Below are 17,515 nucleotides of genomic sequence, written 5' to 3'. Positions count from 1 at the left end.
CATGATTCTTGCTAGAGTGGAGTGAATCTCGATTTTTCAGTGTATGGTGGTTAGGATTGAGACTTGGCTCATGCCAACAGTGCTGTGAACAATGTCAACAACCAAACGGAGAGCTATGGGGAGCTGCAAGTCAAGCGTGGGATCGTTAGTGGAACTGGACATGAATGAAACTCTGGTGATGGTTTGGAAACCGCGTTTCTCCTGGAGTGTAGAAAAGGAGGGGAAACTGGTGGAGCTGTGAAGTGAGCAAGTGTCTCTTTGAGGTGTCTTCCCATTTATACCAAGACAGAGTGGAAAAGATAATAATAACAACAATAATTTAAAAAATATACATATTTATAAATAATCTCAGAAAGAATATACTTGCAGTCTTGCAAACAGTGACCCAGTGAAATCCACCCAGTTTTGGCTTCGCAAAACCTCTTAGCCTGTGATTTGTCTGTAGATGAGAGGGTGTCAGACTTTAGTATTTTAAAAGTCTTTTTGAAGTCATGTGTATGGTTAGCATATGAACACAGTTATAGGAGAACTCCAATGTGAAATGGACTTGGCGTGTAGAGAAACTTGACAAGTACAAACTTTTGTTGTACTCTGTTCTCCCCCAGGATTCCTAAATATATGTGCTGTTAGCCAATGCATACAATAGTCTTACAATGCTAGTGATAGCATTGCACATGCAAAGAAATTACTATTTTTGAACCTTTAACAAGCTTAAGTAACTCCACACTTCACACTGGGTAGAATTGCTAGAGCTCTGACATTTAAAATGAGGCACAGAGATCTTTGAAAGTGCACAGGTAGTTTATTAAAGATGCTGTTTATACATACAGTATCTCAATAAGTCGACTGATTAGCACAAACAAGTAGGTGGAATAGGGGAACATTGCAAAATTAATTTCAGGAATATTACAGAGATATGTTCAGCAAAATCTGGAAACTTTAAAAGTTCCTGATGCCTTGTTTTAAATGTCAGGGCGCTCAGAATTCTATTAATGAAGTGTGGAGCTACTTTGCCCTTGTTAATGGCAATATCTTTGCCTGCTGGGAGCACCAGCTAAAAGCGTTGTATTTCGGAATGATGGGGATAAATGGAGGAGGGCTATTCGACAAAAATTTGTACTCATCATGTTTCACTACACCCCAAGTCCATTTCACACCGGATTTCTCTCTCTGAAAGCTTAACTGTGTAGAGTGTGTGATGAATAAAAACATTTAGTGCTATGCTAACTGAGCTATATTAGCCTTGTAATACCACTGTAAAACTAAAGCTCCAAACAGAACTTGCCTGATTGCCTACATTTGGAGTAAGATGCAGTCGAGTGTAATTAACTTGTGTGTGTGTGTGCATGCACAAGCTCAGCTTCTTCTGGATTGAAAGCCTATTTAACACATCTCTGCCGACAGAGCCTTGGGTTATGACCTCCTCTTTGCAAAAGCTCATCTTGAACAGCCCCTATTGTTAACCCTTTAAAGTCTCAATTGTAAACAATTCTGACTTTAATGTAATTAATTATACAGTTATTTTCTTACATGATACATAAAAGTACAGTAAATACAAATAGTAACTTTTGACATGTAAGGGTTAAGAAGAACTATTTCTATTCAGGAACTGCCTTTAAGGACTGCTTCAGTACTGCTGTGGCTGTTCCGGATAAATCTGGCCTGTTTGCAGCACTGTGAGGGTCTCGGCAGAACAGCAGCAGCTCACGGGGGCTTTGGGGCCAAAGAGGGAACACTTGAGACCGAAGCACAGCCCAGGCCTGCTGGTATTCCTCCGCTGCTTGTTTATAGTCCCAGTACGACCATAGCTCCTTACCACTATGACAAACAAACACACAGAATACAGAATTATTCTCTCCAGGCAGTGCCCAATAATGTGTCTTTCAATAGCTACTGTTGCTGGAAAAAAAAAACATTTTAACCCTATGGGCTTCACCTCAGAACATTTTACAAAATCTACATTTAAGAGTGTTATATAATGATATTTATTTCTCATTTTTTACTCTCCCCAATTTGGAAGTCCACTTACACATCCCACACATTAGGACACTCGGAGGGTGAAGACCAGCACATGTCTCCTCTGACACTTAAAGCCACTGTCTTTTTTTCAAAGTGCCTTCTAACTGACATCACATTAGGAGTGATGAGGGGAGAGAGCACTATCTACCCAGCCAGAGAACATGGCTTTTAGAGCAAGACCAATTGTGCTCTCTGGGACTTCTGCTGCTGATGGCTACAGTGTTATTAATATTTACTCTAATAAAAGACTTTTTAATCTTACTGTGAAAACATGGCCAACAAACACTGCAACATTCTGCTAGCATGTATACTATTTGTATATGGTAACAATATTTCTATTAGCTGCCTGCATAACGCTAGGTGTGTTAAGCTGCACTAAAGCAAGAGAGGCTGCTAATGTAAAATATTTAATTATCACAGTTTTCACAGCTTTGATTGAGTGTTGTGATCTCTTTGTGTAAGGGTGTACATTTCTGACTGGAACTGCAGGTTTCTAGAGGCAGAAGAGCAGTGTGTGTTTCTGGTAAATGGTGAGGCGTGTGTGTGTGTAGACTGCTAAGACCTCTTTATTCTTCTTTTCATTCCAACTATTGCTTTCATTTCCTCAGTCTGCAGGGCAGGGCTGAGCCTGGAAAACAACATGCAGATGCTCCAAAATCCTTAGCTTTAAACTGTAGCTACAAAATCACAAGTAATGGAAATGTATACGCTATCAATTAGCATAGTGTAGCATAGAACTGCAGATCTGAATCATCACAGGTCAGACAATGTGTGGGTGTTCAGTAAACTCTAATATACTTGATTATGTGGTTTCAGACACTGTATGACACTTTTACCAAGAACATGGACTGAAGTTAAATTATTTAACTCTGCTATCTGTGGTTTTTATTTTTTTTATAAATATTACATGACTAATTACTAATAGAAGTAAAGTAAAATCTTTTTACACTGACTGCAATTGAATGAGAGAAGCTCAGTCATAAGAAGACGATCAAGTAAAAAAAAAAACGCAAAACAGAGCCGCGCACACACAGACACACACACAAACACACACACACACATAAAGAACATGTACAATCTCAAATTGAAGCAACAGAATAATAATATTTTAAATTATTAAAAAAAATTGTACATTCTATTATCTTGATCCACATTTTTTAATTCAATGTGAAGAGTATATAAATATGCCTGGAGGAAGAACATTTTTAACATAAACAAATGAAGCTTACATCTGTCTGAATAACAACACTGAATAACAAAATATCTATCCTTATCTGATGCTTACAACTCAGTTCTAAGGAAAATCTAATTAAAGTGAACTGGGAAGTTGGAATTCTGCTCAATCAGGTATTAACAATATTACTAAACTCCAGATCTGCACTGAACAGACAAATGAACAGGTTATTAAGGTCACTGAACCGAATGTAAATCCGGTTTTACATTTTGCCACCATTAACCATTATCATACTGCTCAGCTCTCACATTTTTATCACACACACACACACACACACACACACAGCTGATGATGATTCATCTGCACTCTAAAACAACACAGAATGTTCTATATACCCCCCTCCCCTCATCTCCACCTGAGGGACTCTGGAAGCTGAGAGTCATCAGCGATGGTCAGCAGCTCCAGGAAGGAGTGAAAGAGCTCCAACTTGCTAATTAAAGACCTGAACAGAACACACACAACAGCAAGCATCACTGAACAAACAGCTTCATTAGGAAAGTCCAGCAAATCACTGCAGCTCAGCTCATCGCAGGTGGGAAATATGTAAATGAGATGAGGTGAATTGTAAAGTCCATTTTCCTAACAATGCCTCACCGAGCGCGAGCCGTCCCCACTGCCTTTTTGGTCACTCCCTGTTTGTAGCCGTTAGCAGTGACATCTAGAGGCTGCCTGGAGACAGCACACCAGCTTATAGCTGAAACACACACACACACACACACACACACACAAGAACATGTCACTAATTTTCCATTAACCGCTCCCAGTACAGCTAATTCAGTTCTCAGCCAATGCCACAGAGGAGAGGACAGTCTAACACTTTCTAGAGTGACAGACATAAATAGATAGACAAACAAAGATAAATAGAGAATAAAGAACATCTGTTTAATTTATTATCAGCATAACTATGGCTGTTCTGTGAAGGCATCAGATAGTTGGTAGAGAAAATCAGTAATTAAACAGCATTATGATGACCAAAGAACACAGCAGACAGATCAGGGATAAAGTTGTAAAGAAGTGTAAAGTGAGCCTTAATCCCCTTTTGTAAGAGGGACAGAGCAAACAAGTAGAAGCTGGTGCTCTGGTAGGGTAAGACTAAAGTTTAACTTTTTGGCTTAAATATAAAATGCCACAGTATCTCACATTAGTGAATTCCACAGCTAACATAAAATAAATATATTATTATACCTTTTAATGGGACAACACTGAAGATATGACACTTGTATACTTTTGCTGTGCCCTTCAAATAACTTAACACACTGCCATTAATGTCTAAATCGCAGGCAACAAATGTGAGTACACTTTTGTACACAATGGACCAATTATGCCCTAAATATCAATATTCTGTGTGGCCTCTACTATTTTACAGTACTGCCTTAACTCCCTTGACTTGAGGTTCACAGGTTGCCACAGGTTGTGGATGTTACAGACCTTGCGCTCCTCCACCTTCCATTTAACGATGCCCTACAGATGCTCAATAGGGTTAAGGTCTGCAAGCATACTTGCCCAGTCCATAACCTTTACCGCCATGTCTTTAACAAGGCAGGTCGAGTTGGAGATGTGTTCGGAATACTGCCCTACAGCTCAGTTTCTTGAAAGAGGTGATCATGCTCTGCTTCAATATATGACACAGTACATGTTGGAATCAGCTCCCCAGTGCTAACCACACACGCTTTAACCAAATTACTTTATCATGGTCTTTTCAGACCACAAGACATGGTTCCAGTAAGCTGTGTCCTTGGTCTGCTTGTCTTCAACAAACTGTTTGCATGCTTTCTTGTGCATCAGCTTCAGAAGGGGATCTTGTAAGACTTACAGTACTGATCACTTCACTCAATGATTATTATAAGTAAATTCCCAAAAGTCTTTCCCAAAAGGGTGGAAGAGAAACCATTCGGCCTAATTAACACACAAATAAGGCAAACCAGGAAGGGATACAACAGCTATCTCTGTGAGTTTAATTCGTTGTCAGGGCATCTAAAGACTTTTAATAAATATACTGGACGATAGTAGGTTACCCAGACTTATGAAGCCTCTCAATATTGCAGCACAAAAGATAAGAGCTGATGCTTGTGTTGTCTTGAGTATGTGTCTTCCTTCTACTTTAGCCAGAGCTCGTTCAGATAAGTTTAGGAGTAAAAGTGATAACAAGAGAGAAAGGAAAGGTTTTGGGAGAGAGTGTTGTTAACTGGGAAAAGATAACACAGGTTTACATGACAAAAGGAGAATACCTTGTTGCGTACTTAGAGAGATGGATGCCTTTGTAACCTAAAGTGACATTGCTGATGTTACGACAGACGATTGTAGATTTAAGTCTGCTCTGATTGGTCAAAGTGACAATTGTACCCGCACTGCCATTTTAATGCATGTGACACACACATCCATATATACGAAGATTATTGCTAAAATGACTCAGTTTTACAATAGCAATGTAAGTACCAGGAGGCCTACTGCAGTAGCAGCTATTAAAAGTAAACCTTCCTATCAGAATACAGCCAGAAAAAAGGTTTCCTGGAAGAATGAATGGCAAGTAGCCAGAAAGGTCAGACCACGTCACTATAATCCTAATGTGACCATAGTGTGCTACTCATGTGGTAAAGAGGGACATATTGCTAGAGAATGCAAATCTACTCAATATTACTCTTATTGAAATTGACTCTTATTCTTTGAGGTGTCATGTTGTGCTGTGCTGCTCTGCTGCTGAAAGCTTGCTTTAATCTTCAGCTTCTACACTTTTCTCTGTTTTCTTCTCTTTTACTCTCTTCACACTTACTAATCCACTTTTAGTCTGCTTCCTCTTTGCTCTACACACCTATTAATCCACTCTCAGTCTACTTTTATAGACTTTTTCCTCAGGTTTGCTGGATTAGCTGTTTGCTGCTGCAGTTTGTTTGTGTAAGTTTCTAATTTCAATATTATAGGAGATATTCGAGGGTAGTAATTCATGTAGGGGCCAATGATATTCGTCTGCGGCAGTCTGAAGTAACTAAGGCTAATATTAAAGAGGTGATTAAACAGGCCCAGACACTGTCCGAGGAGGTAATCTGCTCTGGCCCCATCCCAATGAGGCGTGGTGATGAAGCTTACAGCAGGCTTTCTTCGCTGAACCGCTGGATGTCCAAGTGGTGTGCAGAAAATCATGTGGGCTTTATAGATAACTGGCTACACTTTGAGGGCAAGCCTGGTCTTTTAGGTAGGGATGGTGTCCACCCCACGCGGGAGGGTGCTGCCTTACTTTCATGCAGCATAGCTCATAGTCTTTTAGCTAGTCGGCAGAGTAGTATTAGAAGCTGCTGACAATCCAGAGCCGGGACCAGGCCGCAGACAGAGAGGCTTAACCGACCGTCTGCGAGCTGCAAAGAGACGTTACCTAGATACCAATGTATTCAGACTGTGTCTGAATATAAATTTGGCACAAGCTGTACAAGGTGTACTCACTTTTATTGCTAGCGGTTTAGACATAATTTTGGGGGCACAGCAAATGTACACTGTTATACAAGCTGTACACAACCTTCTTTACATTGAATCAAAGTGTCATATCTTCAGTGTTGTACCATGAAAAGATATAATAACATATTTACGCAAATGTTAGGGGTAAACTTACTTTTGTGAGATAATGTAATTCCCATTGATAACCTATGGCAATGAAAATTACATGAAAATGGCTGTTAACAGATGCTCTCCAATCTGAGCTTGAGCTATTCTGCAAAAAAACAGAGATTAACAGAGAGAGATGGATAGACTCATAAGATATAAGTAAATAAAAAAAACTGACAAAATGAAAAGAACTTCAGAACGACTGACATATAGATGGACAGACAAATGGAAAAGACAACTAGAAGACAAACATCCAGATATATCGGGGAGGGACTGGGGACAGAAAATGGAAAACTGGGCACAATTTGATATAGATGGAAAGACAGAAAGACAGGCATACAGATAGATACAGAGATAGGCAGATATTCTGTCTGAATGGAGCCTACAGTGTTTAAGTCACAACTTAATTCTAAATATCCAGGTTAGCACATTACACTACCAAGCCTGTCTGAGCTATAGCTACTAGACCCTGTGCGAAAATAATAATGATAATTATAATAATAAGACACCATTATAATGCAAGCTCTGAAACTAATGTACATTACATCCGGAAAGTATTCACAGCGCTTCACTTTTTCCACATTTTGTTACATTACAGCCTGGTTGTCCTTCTGCAAGGTTCTCCTCTCTCCACGGAGGAACGCTGGAGCTCTGACAGAGTGACCATTGGGTTCTTGGTCACCTCCCTGACCAAGGCCCTTCTCCCCCGATTGCTCAATTTAGATGGTCGGCCAGCTCTAGGAAGAGTCCTGGTGATTCCAAACTTCTTCCATTTACGAATGATGGAGGCCACTGTGCTCATTGGGACCTTCAAAGCAGCAGAAATGTTTCTGTATCCTTCCTCGAGACAATTTTGTCTCGGAGATCTACAGACAGTCCCTCTGACTTCATGCTTGGTGTTTGCGCTCTGACATGCAGTCAGCCGTGGGACCTTATATAGACAGGTGTGTGCCTTTCCAAATCATGTCCAATCAACTGGATTTACCACAGGTGGACTCCATTTAAACTGTAGAAACATCTCAAGGATGATCAGTGGAAACAGGATGCACCTGAGCTCAATTTTGAGCTTCATGGCGATGAATACTTTACGTAAATGTGATTTCTTAGTTTTTTTATTTTTAATAAATTCAGAACTCTCAAGAAAACGTTTTTCACACGGTCATAATGGGTATTTTGTGTAGATTTTTGAGGAAAGATATTAATATAATACAATTGAAGCGCTGTGAATACTTTCCGGATGCACTGTATGTTATGTAGGTCATATGAGACTGACTTACTGACGTGTTAAACACTACTATTGACAGTGTAATGAACTGAATTAGCACTATAAAACATACCTGTCCTAACTCACCTGCTCCACATGGCACCACTCTGGCCTGAGTGCTGTTGTGGGAAAGGTGTGTGTGTTCACGGCTGTGGATGAACTTCAGGCTGGACTGCAGCAGCTTTGGGATGTGGACTGAAAACCCCTCAGGAAGGCCAGACACTTGAGCGCCCCTATAGGCAAAAATAATACCTGAGTACATCTGAAAACAATGCACAACATTCCTGACACCTAAAATACATGATAAACACACTGCAGATTCATACTGGATTAGTATCACCCCACAGTTATTACTGTCAGACTGTAAACACTACACACACTGCAGATTCATACTGGATTAGTATCACCCCACAGTTATTACTGTCAGACTGTAAACACTACACACACTGCAGATTCATACTGGATTAGTATCACCCCCACAGTTATTACTGTCAGGCAGTAAACACTACACACACTGCAGATTCATACTGGATTAGTATCACCCCAGAGTTATTACTGTCAGACAGTAAACACTACACACACTGCATATTCATACTGGATTAATATCACCCACAGTTATTACTGTCAGACTGTAAACACTACACACACTGCATATTCATACTGGATTAATATCACCCACAGTTATTACTGTCAGACTGTAAACACTACACACACTGCATATTCATACTGGATTAATATCACCCACAGTTATTACTGTCAGACTGTAAACACTACACACACACTGAAGATTCATACTAGATTAATAACACCATACAGTTATTACTGTCAGACAGTAAACACTACACACACTGCATATTCATACTGGATTAATATCACCCCACAGTTATTACTGTCAGACTGTAAACACTACACACACTGCAGATTCATACTGGATTAATATCACCCCACAGTTATTACTGTCAGACTGTAGATTCATACTGGATTAGTATCACCCCACAGTTATTACTGTCAGACTGTAAACACTACACGCACTGCAGATTCATACTGAATTAATATCACCACAGTTATTACTGTCAGACTGTAAACACTACACACACCGCAGATTCATACTGGATTAATATCACCCCACAGTTATTACTGTCAGACTGTAGATTCATACTGGATTAGTATCACCCCACAGTTATTACTGTCAGACTGTAGATTCATACTGGATTAATATCACCCCACAGTTATTACTGTCAGACTGTAAATACTACACACACTGCAGATTCATACTGGATTAATATCACCCACAGTTATTACTGTCAGACAGTAAACACTACACACACTGCAGATTCATACTGGATTAGTATCACCCCACAGTTATTACTGTCAAGCTGTAAACACTACACACACTGCAGATTCATACTGGATTAATATCACCACAGTTATTAATGTCAGACTGTAAACACTACACATACTGCAGATTCATACTGGATTAATATCACCCCACAGTTATTACTGTCAGACTATAAACACTACACGCACTGCAGATTCATACTGAATTAATATCACCACAGTTATTACTGTCAGACTGTAAAAACTACACACACTGCAGATTCATACTGGATTAATATCACCCCACAGTTATTACTGTCAGACTGTAAACACTACACACACTGCAGATTCATACTGGATTAATATCACCCCACAGTTATTACTGTCAGACTGTAAACACTCCGCAGATTCATACTGGATAACGGTATACATTTCTCTCACCTCATTGCTGCAAACACAATTTGTTTTTGACAAACTATCACTTTAAGAAGAAACATTCTGCATAAGTGCATCTGTTCGAGCCAAGACAATATTGACCATCCCACCAGCCTGACAGCCCTTCACCAGGCAGGATGTGTGCTGAGCACTGCAGGAGATCACCATATACCTTCTATCACTACTCAAACAAACACCACTCACAGGTAATACACAGGATTTCAGCCATAACCAGAGTGTGTACACACGTGTATCTCTCAGAGTACATACTCTTTACTCTACATAAACTAAACTAACAAAACTGATCTCAGTGAACAGAGATGTGTTTGAGTTGAGATAATACTATTAAATAGTTTCTGCTAACAAAACATGTACCTTACACAATGTACCTTAATTTACTTATGAATTGACTGATAGAAATTCTCCAAAATAACTCTTTTTACACTGTTTCGGAGATAAATATTTTTCACTTGACAGTGATGATTTACTGTTTAGTGAAAAGACATTGGTTTAAAAAAATTATGACCATAACTGAGATAATGTATAAATGTTTCAAGTCTTCTGTGTCATGAATCCGACATTTGTTGCTTCACATTCTGATTATTTTCATTCCTGCATAACCTTCAAATATCCTGGAGGAGATAATGTTTTTCAGAGCAAGCTTGTCTTTGAGTGGGGGCATAAACGCTTTATTCAAGTTCAGGCAGCAGTGTCCTAGGAAGATTAGAAAAGCTAAGGGACAGAGGGGCAGTGTACTGATTCCTAGGACCGGGATGTCTGAGGTGGTCTTAAGTGACTCACCTTACCCCCAGTTGCTCCCCAGGTTCTGAGGTCACTGCCTACTGCTCTAGGGTGTGTGTTCTCACTGCCCCTAATCACTTGTTACTGCCATGGATCAGTTAAACACAGAGTAAAATACTCTGCTCTGCTAAGCGAGCTGATCTAGGGCTCAATTCTATTTCTAATTTGTACCCCTACCGCTTGCTTTTTAAACCCTTACTCCCCCCTAAGAATTGGGAAAACTTTTCAAAAACTTACAGACGACCAAGCTGGGCTGATAGCAGTGGAGCTAGCTAGCTAAGCAGAATTAAGTTCACTTTAGGGTATCATATGTCTCGGTCATCCCAGTCCTGGGGCAGGTGGTGCAACAAATAAATATTATTGTCCAACCCTTAATTCCTGTGACAGGGCTGACATGCGCTTTTATTGTATTTTATTTTTCCATTTCACATTAAATGAGGATGCCTCTGCCGTCTGTTGCACCATTTAAGGAACAAGAAAATATATGTAGCTAGCCAGACATACTTCTAGGGATTTTATTCTTGGTATAAAGACATAAAACATTGAAATTATATTAAACAATAGTATTATACTGGTATCCCAGTGATTTCTCATTCCTCTCTGTTTTATTGTGCCTCTCAAAAATCTCTGATTTAAGGAACATATACCCCACTACCTTCCCCTCTCGGAAAAGCATAACAAAAATTGGGACACCCTAACCCAGACAGACAAAACAGAGGGGTGAAAGGGATTGGGCGTGAATAATATACTCATATACTATTTACGTTTCTCTAAAATAATAATCAGTTGTACAGATTATTTGCATAGAATTCAAATTAAAAATTAAGTAAACAAATAAAGAGAAAATAAGATCTGTTTTGTGTAATTAATGATCTCTGCAAATGCCGGTTACTACAGTTTTTAAAAACTGGATTACTTGCAGATAGTTTGGAAGGGCTTGCGATTTGATATAATATGGGTATCATGTATTAATTTGACTAAATGATGAAACCTAAAATAGCACGGTAGCAATGCTTACAGCCAGCCTAAACCAGGTTAAAGCCAAGATACTGATACAGCAGACAACCTCAGCAGTTTTGGCTCAGGTTAGCCACAATGTTTTAATCTGGGCTTTTAATCTGCAGTGCTAATAGATAAAGCAGACGGCCTCAGAAGTACTGGAGCAGGTCAGCCATGGCACTGTTTTTCCGAGCTGGATTACTCACTGATTGTTGGTAACAGGGGAGTGCTGTGCAAAGATCCTGCACAATTGATTATTATTTTAGTGAAATATAAATAGTGTTTGAGTACAAGGTTCAGGTTAGATTACCTAAATTAAGAAGCCTAAAATAAATGCGTTGCCTCTCCCTCATTTAAAGATGAGAATTATTTTTTGTTGTTTTTATTTTGCTGTGTGTGTGTGTGTGTATGTGTGTGTGTGTGTGTGTGTTGACCTTTTCAATGCTCTTTCCATGGCAAACTGGCTGTAGGGACACTTCCCCACCACCAGCGCTCTAAAGTACAGTCCTCCCTGCAGGAAGTGGCTCAGTAGCGCCCCCTGGAAGCCCACCACGGTCCAGCGAGCAATCTTATCACTGCAGGAGAGTGACAGGGTGGGCTCCCCACGACCAGGCTTCACCCGTAGCAACCCCACCCTGTGGAATTCCAAACCAGAACCCAAAGGGTCTGTCGGGCCCCCAGGCACACACTTGGCTCCGGTGCGGTGGAGGTCAGGCTGCTGGGTAGAGTCACTCTTTGCAGTTCCATGTTCTTCATTTGAGGGCTGCTGCTGAAGGGACTCTGCTGAGACTCTCATCCTCTTCCTCACTCCTTCAGTCTCATCAATCTGCCTCACGTCTCCCGTTTCCAAATCCTGATTGGTTGAGGGGCTGTCCTTCTGCCCCCTTATTGGTGGACAGGGCTGCATCTGGCTGTCAGTCATAGGGATGATGGAGGCATCGCCGCCTGAGCAAGTTTACAGGAAAACAGACCACATCATTTGGTCTTAAATTTAATATACTACTCTACTTTAAATCAGTTTGATTTATTTAACCTGATTTGACTGTGTGTGTGTGTGTGTGTGTATGTGTATATATGTGTGTGTCTCACAGGGTGTGTGGCTGGTGAAGAAGATGAAGGAGATTTCAGGTCGAAGTTTCCATTTCCCTTTCTGGTCAGCGGGACAGAACACAGAATCCTGTTCACCCCGCAGTGCTTTACACAGCTGCTCCATCAGATACCTGCACACACAAAGAACACCTATACAAGATAACACCAGTACATACCTAAATCTATATAAAGAGGGACTTTATAGAAAAGCAAAAAGATCAAATATGTAGTATGCTTAATTTTATCATTTTTAAAATATAGTTGATCAGCCTGGACATGTTTGAAGCTTCTTCAGGTTAACATTGGGTCTACATGGCTAATGTAGCTAAAAAAAAAAAACAATAAAACCACCAACACAAGTATTATCACTGAGCTAAATACAGGCCTCATCCAGTTAGGTGTTCAGTAATCTCTTGCTCATAAGGTTTTTAACATCATATGACTTAGTGTTATGGAGAACACAGACTGAAGTATTTCTAGACTTTCTTGATGACGATGAGTTTATTATTTTTTTTATATAAGAAACAAAAGTAAAAGTAAGTCTTAGAGTATAACAACAAAACTCTAAAGTTCTTCCTGTGTATCTGATCTGATCTTTAATGATTATGATTACTTTCATTATTCTTACCATCACTAATAACACCATATCAGTTCACCCAATGATAAGAGCTGATGGTAGTTGTATTGTATTTGTTATATTTATTTATGATGTTCTGCTAAATTTCATATTTTAAAGAATTGGTGAAAATTGGTGATCTCCACACCACCTCAATCATTGATCCGCAGCTTAATACTGGTACTAAACATTTATCTACTCCCGAGAGTCCTATTCTATTGGCAGTGCTTTTCTATATGGGCCAGATAAGCTGTGCTTGTATTCACACATTTATGTAAAGTTTCCAACTTAAAGTAGCTGAATTAATGTAAGTACGGGTGTTTATAATCGTTTGGACAGAGGATACCTGTTAACTTATTTTATTGTACATTTAAATAATCCCTTACACACATGTATCTGTGTTAATATAATGAAGACATCTTATATTAAACAGCTTAGATCAAGACAAATTAATAGATGAGAGAGAAAAACTACTGAATCTACTGTAACTACTAAGGTGGAATGGACAAGTCCATTAAGCTTATCTACATTAGCCTTGTGGCTCCTGTGCTAAACTAAAGAAACATCACACCTAAATCGACTGATGGACTATTGAATAAGAGGCAAATACACTCCTGACTTTGCAGAAGTATCGCTTTAATACACACCCTGGTGTACAGAGGCTCGTAAAGCAGGAGACAGCATCTGCCTCGCTCTCTCTCTCTAACTCTCTCTCTCACACACACACACACACACACACACACACACAGAAAGAGAGAGAGAATGACAGACAGACAGACACTTCAAACAGACCTCTACGCACAAACACACACAAAGAGACATTAGATCCTATATTGTCTCACTCAGCAAAGTCATTAAGAAATACTGTGTGGGTGTGTGGGTGTGTGTTTGTGTGGGTGTGTATGTGTGTGTGGAACTCTAACCTTACACAGCTCCTGCGTGCAATCACCTCCGCATGGCTATCATTCAAAACATCGCCTGTGTGGAAACAGACAGACAGATACACACACAATCAAACATATGTGGGACAACACATTTACACAGGGGTGTGTGTGTGTGTGTGTGTGTAAAATATTTACCCTTACCATTTAGAGCGGAGAAAACCGGGAGTGTGTTTATCTAACTTCAGGACTCATGACGTTATCCTTTACCCTGTCTAAATAAATACTTATAACTCTAAACTCAAAGTCAATAAAGTATCGAGATTTCTGATTCCAGACTCAGTCAGACAATTAGTCAAGACGTGTTTGGTATCTGACATGAGCTTTTTATAGTTTACAATGGGAGATGCTAGACTAACACTGGACTCTGTGAACACACCCCCAAAGCTGTTATGGTTTTTGATCCTGTCTCTCAGACATCAGTACTACATATTAATACTTTATAATATAAGGTATATACTGTATAATAATCTTGATAGTGTAGTTTGGCAGGTTAGTACACTAAACCTGTTTTGAATTAACGGATGCAGCATTGCTATTTATTCAATGTATTGTGGATATTTTATTATACTTTTAGACTTACACTACATAATTTGTAATTAAAAACTTTTGTAATTTGTATGCAATTGGCATAACCTCTCCACTCATTAACCTCTCCAGAAAGCTCAATGTGGTGTATCTGAAACTACTTTCACCTTGTGCAATATAATCTGTTAGTAAAACAAAGCACGATGTTATAAGGGTAATACATGTAGGTACAGTTTATCATTAATCATGTTCATTCAATTTTTTGGGAAAAACTGTCTAAAATCTTTAAAGTTTCTTAAAAACATTTATTTTAGGGATGTCGCCAGTCTGAACAGAGGATCCAATCACAAACTCTGCTGCATGTGCGCACAGAAATGACTATTCAAGACCTAAAACATAGTATAACTGTTCAAAAAGCACTAATATCTTGTTTTCAACAATTCCTATGTGTTTGGGTTAATTTGTGTGTTAAAAGTATTTGAAGGCTGTTTCTCGCTGAGAGAAGCCGTTTGCGGGCACCGCTGAGCTGCTCTCCTTCCTAAGACTGATAAACTGCTTTCAGTAGTATTTTTAACTGAAAACTTATCTTTTGATCAGAAATGACTTTTCAAGACCTAAAACATATTCTGTTCATCAGCACTGATTTGTATAAATCTAGTCTGCCAGGCCTAACCCACACTACACTATTATTACTGTCTCCCTCCCAAAAATACAGAACTAACAGCATTTAAAAAAACAAATCATGATATTAATTATAATTAATCACAGAGTTGTTTGTTTATTTAGATGCCTATTTAAGGCAGGTTTGATACCGTTGTTTTAACAACAATTAAAAACAAATGAAACTCACCCAGTCAACACTTTTACAGTGATGGTGAATGTATACACTTACTGATTCCTAAGACGCTGTTTACTGTTTTTGTTCTAAAATTTGCCTTTAAATCCAGTCATTAAAACGGTGGAGTGAAAAACATTAAATGAAAAGGAGGATGTCCAAACTTTTGACTGGTTACAGTACATATCCAGTCTTTTCTATTCCATATAAACCCAGGGGACATGTGTAGGTTCACTGGGGGTCTGTGTGGTAAATAAATTGTCTGCATTTGTTTTTCAGTCTTAGTGATTCCTGACTCCATTCACCACCACTGTAAACAATCTCAGCTGGTAAAGTTCTCTACAGTACATGACCAGCACCACAAAGCTTGCTGACCAGTTCGACCAGTTCTGTGTTCCCTCAGCAGCAGCTGGTAGTGAGCTGGGTTTATCTACAGGGCAGGATCTGTCCGTGTTTACCTTTACAGCTCATTGCAGAGCGGCCGATGCACTTGGTTCCAGTCCCCAAAGCCACGACCTCCCTCTGGACTGGAGCAGAAGAGATTACAGCTCATTAACATTGATTAATAATTATTATCATTAATAATTGATTGTAGATACAGCACTTATCACTGGTTATCAGACACTAACTGAACTCCTCCATCATAGTTGGACAGTAGTGTTTATCTGAGCACTAAGGTAATTTCTTTTTGGGTTATTCACTTAGTAATTGGTATCGTGATTATTGGTTATGGGTTAGTGCTGCTGACCGCTTTGTCCGGAGGCTCCCTCGCTGATCTTTACAACAGCGGCAAGTAGAGTCCACTGCAGCCCGGCCTCAGGCTTTCCTCTCCGGGGCAGAGAGTGGTAGTGCTCGCAGACCGCCCGGGAGATCTCATCAGCCTCACACATCCCGTGTTTATACTAGTGTGTGTATATAGTGAGTGTGAGAGTGAGAAAGAGAGTGTAAGAGTGTGTGTGTGTGTGAGAGTGAGAGTGAGAGAGAGAGTTGAAAGTTGTGTCAGGAGCTCTAAATGCAAAACAGCAAATACCTACAGCTTCTAATTCCACTCTTCGTACCACCTTAAATGATGCAGCACTTACATTTCATAACTGTAAAATGTAGCAAACTGCTGCACGATTTATGGTGAAATGGAGAGCTCTAACGATAAGCTAATTTATTCTTCGTCTCAAGCTTCTGTTTCTTCTGTTTACATACAGCCACACACCACTATCTTACAATTCACTTCCAATTTATTCAAATAATTTCTTTATATACTTTACAAATAAATAAAACTCTATTCTAATCTACTTCCGGTCTTGTTTAAACCGCTCATCTTTCGGGACTCTTTTTCCTTTTCAAATTAAGAGTCTTCACATTATAAACATGTTCTATGGTGAAAAAACAGTATATAACAAACAAATAAGAAAAATAATAACAATAAATTACTACTACTACTAGGAATACTATTTATAATATAAAAATAATAGACGTATAAATAACAATATATTAAATTAAATATTTTGTAGTTTTAGTTTTTATTTACTGATATGTTAAACTGGGTACATAGACAGTAGTTGTGAATTTAAATGTTACAACAGCAACAGTACATTCAATTAACATTAGGCCTAAGTGCATTTAGCCAACCTGTATTATCAAACCAGCGCTTTTTGGCCATCAACACTTTCAAAAACATTAACATAATTTTTTATTATTTTGTCTGATAATCATACAGACTTCAGAGAAATCATAATTTACCAGCTTATTTACCTTTTATGTTTTAATTTTATTTTCTGTCATGCATGCATCCACCCTGTCATGACAATAAGGAGACAATGTGAAGAGAAATGAATAAATAATTGCT

General features: G+C 39.1%; 1 protein-coding gene across 3 annotated transcripts; it reads right to left on the bottom strand.

The window, feature by feature from the left end:
* Positions 1-782: 782 nt before the first annotated feature.
* Positions 783-16,975, bottom strand: adat1 (adenosine deaminase tRNA specific 1). 3 transcript variants are annotated; one of them, XM_049483803.1, is made up of 10 exons: positions 16,421-16,975; positions 16,131-16,199; positions 14,292-14,346; positions 12,753-12,883; positions 12,098-12,608; positions 8,199-8,344; positions 3,848-3,947; positions 3,609-3,695; positions 2,582-2,647; positions 783-1,818 (listed from the first exon to the last, which is right to left on the bottom strand). In XM_049483803.1, exons 1-10 carry the CDS (start codon positions 16,560-16,562, stop codon positions 1,599-1,601), a joined length of 1,527 nt encoding a protein of 508 aa, XP_049339760.1. In that variant the 5' UTR covers positions 16,563-16,975; the 3' UTR covers positions 783-1,598. The 3 variants fall into 3 exon arrangements, with proteins under 3 accessions (XP_049339760.1, XP_049339761.1, XP_049339762.1); XM_049483804.1 differs by lacking the exon at positions 2,582-2,647 and having other exon boundaries at positions 16,421-16,973; XM_049483805.1 differs by lacking the exons at positions 14,292-14,346; positions 16,131-16,199; positions 16,421-16,975 and adding an exon at positions 14,016-14,267.
* Between the last annotated feature and the right edge of the window lie 540 nt (positions 16,976-17,515).

Source organism: Astyanax mexicanus, chromosome 10 (genome assembly GCF_023375975.1).
Source record: "Astyanax mexicanus isolate ESR-SI-001 chromosome 10, AstMex3_surface, whole genome shotgun sequence".
Classification (NCBI taxonomy): Eukaryota; Metazoa; Chordata; class Actinopteri; order Characiformes; family Acestrorhamphidae; genus Astyanax; species Astyanax mexicanus.
This window is presented reverse-complemented; position numbering and strand designations above follow the sequence as displayed.

Excerpts from the sequence above, each read along its gene's own strand:
- adat1 (XM_049483803.1), bottom strand. The coding sequence starts at position 16,562 with ATGTGTGAGGCTGATGAGATCTCCCGGGCGGTCTGCGAGCACTACCAC. Across the intron at positions 16,200-16,420 it reads GGGAGCCTCCGGACAAAGCG|TCCAGAGGGAGGTCGTGGCT; the intron begins GTCAGCAGCACT and ends CTTCTGCTCCAG. Across the intron at positions 12,609-12,752 it reads CTTCACCAGCCACACACCCT|GCGGCGATGCCTCCATCATC; the intron begins GTGAGACACACA and ends AAACTTGCTCAG.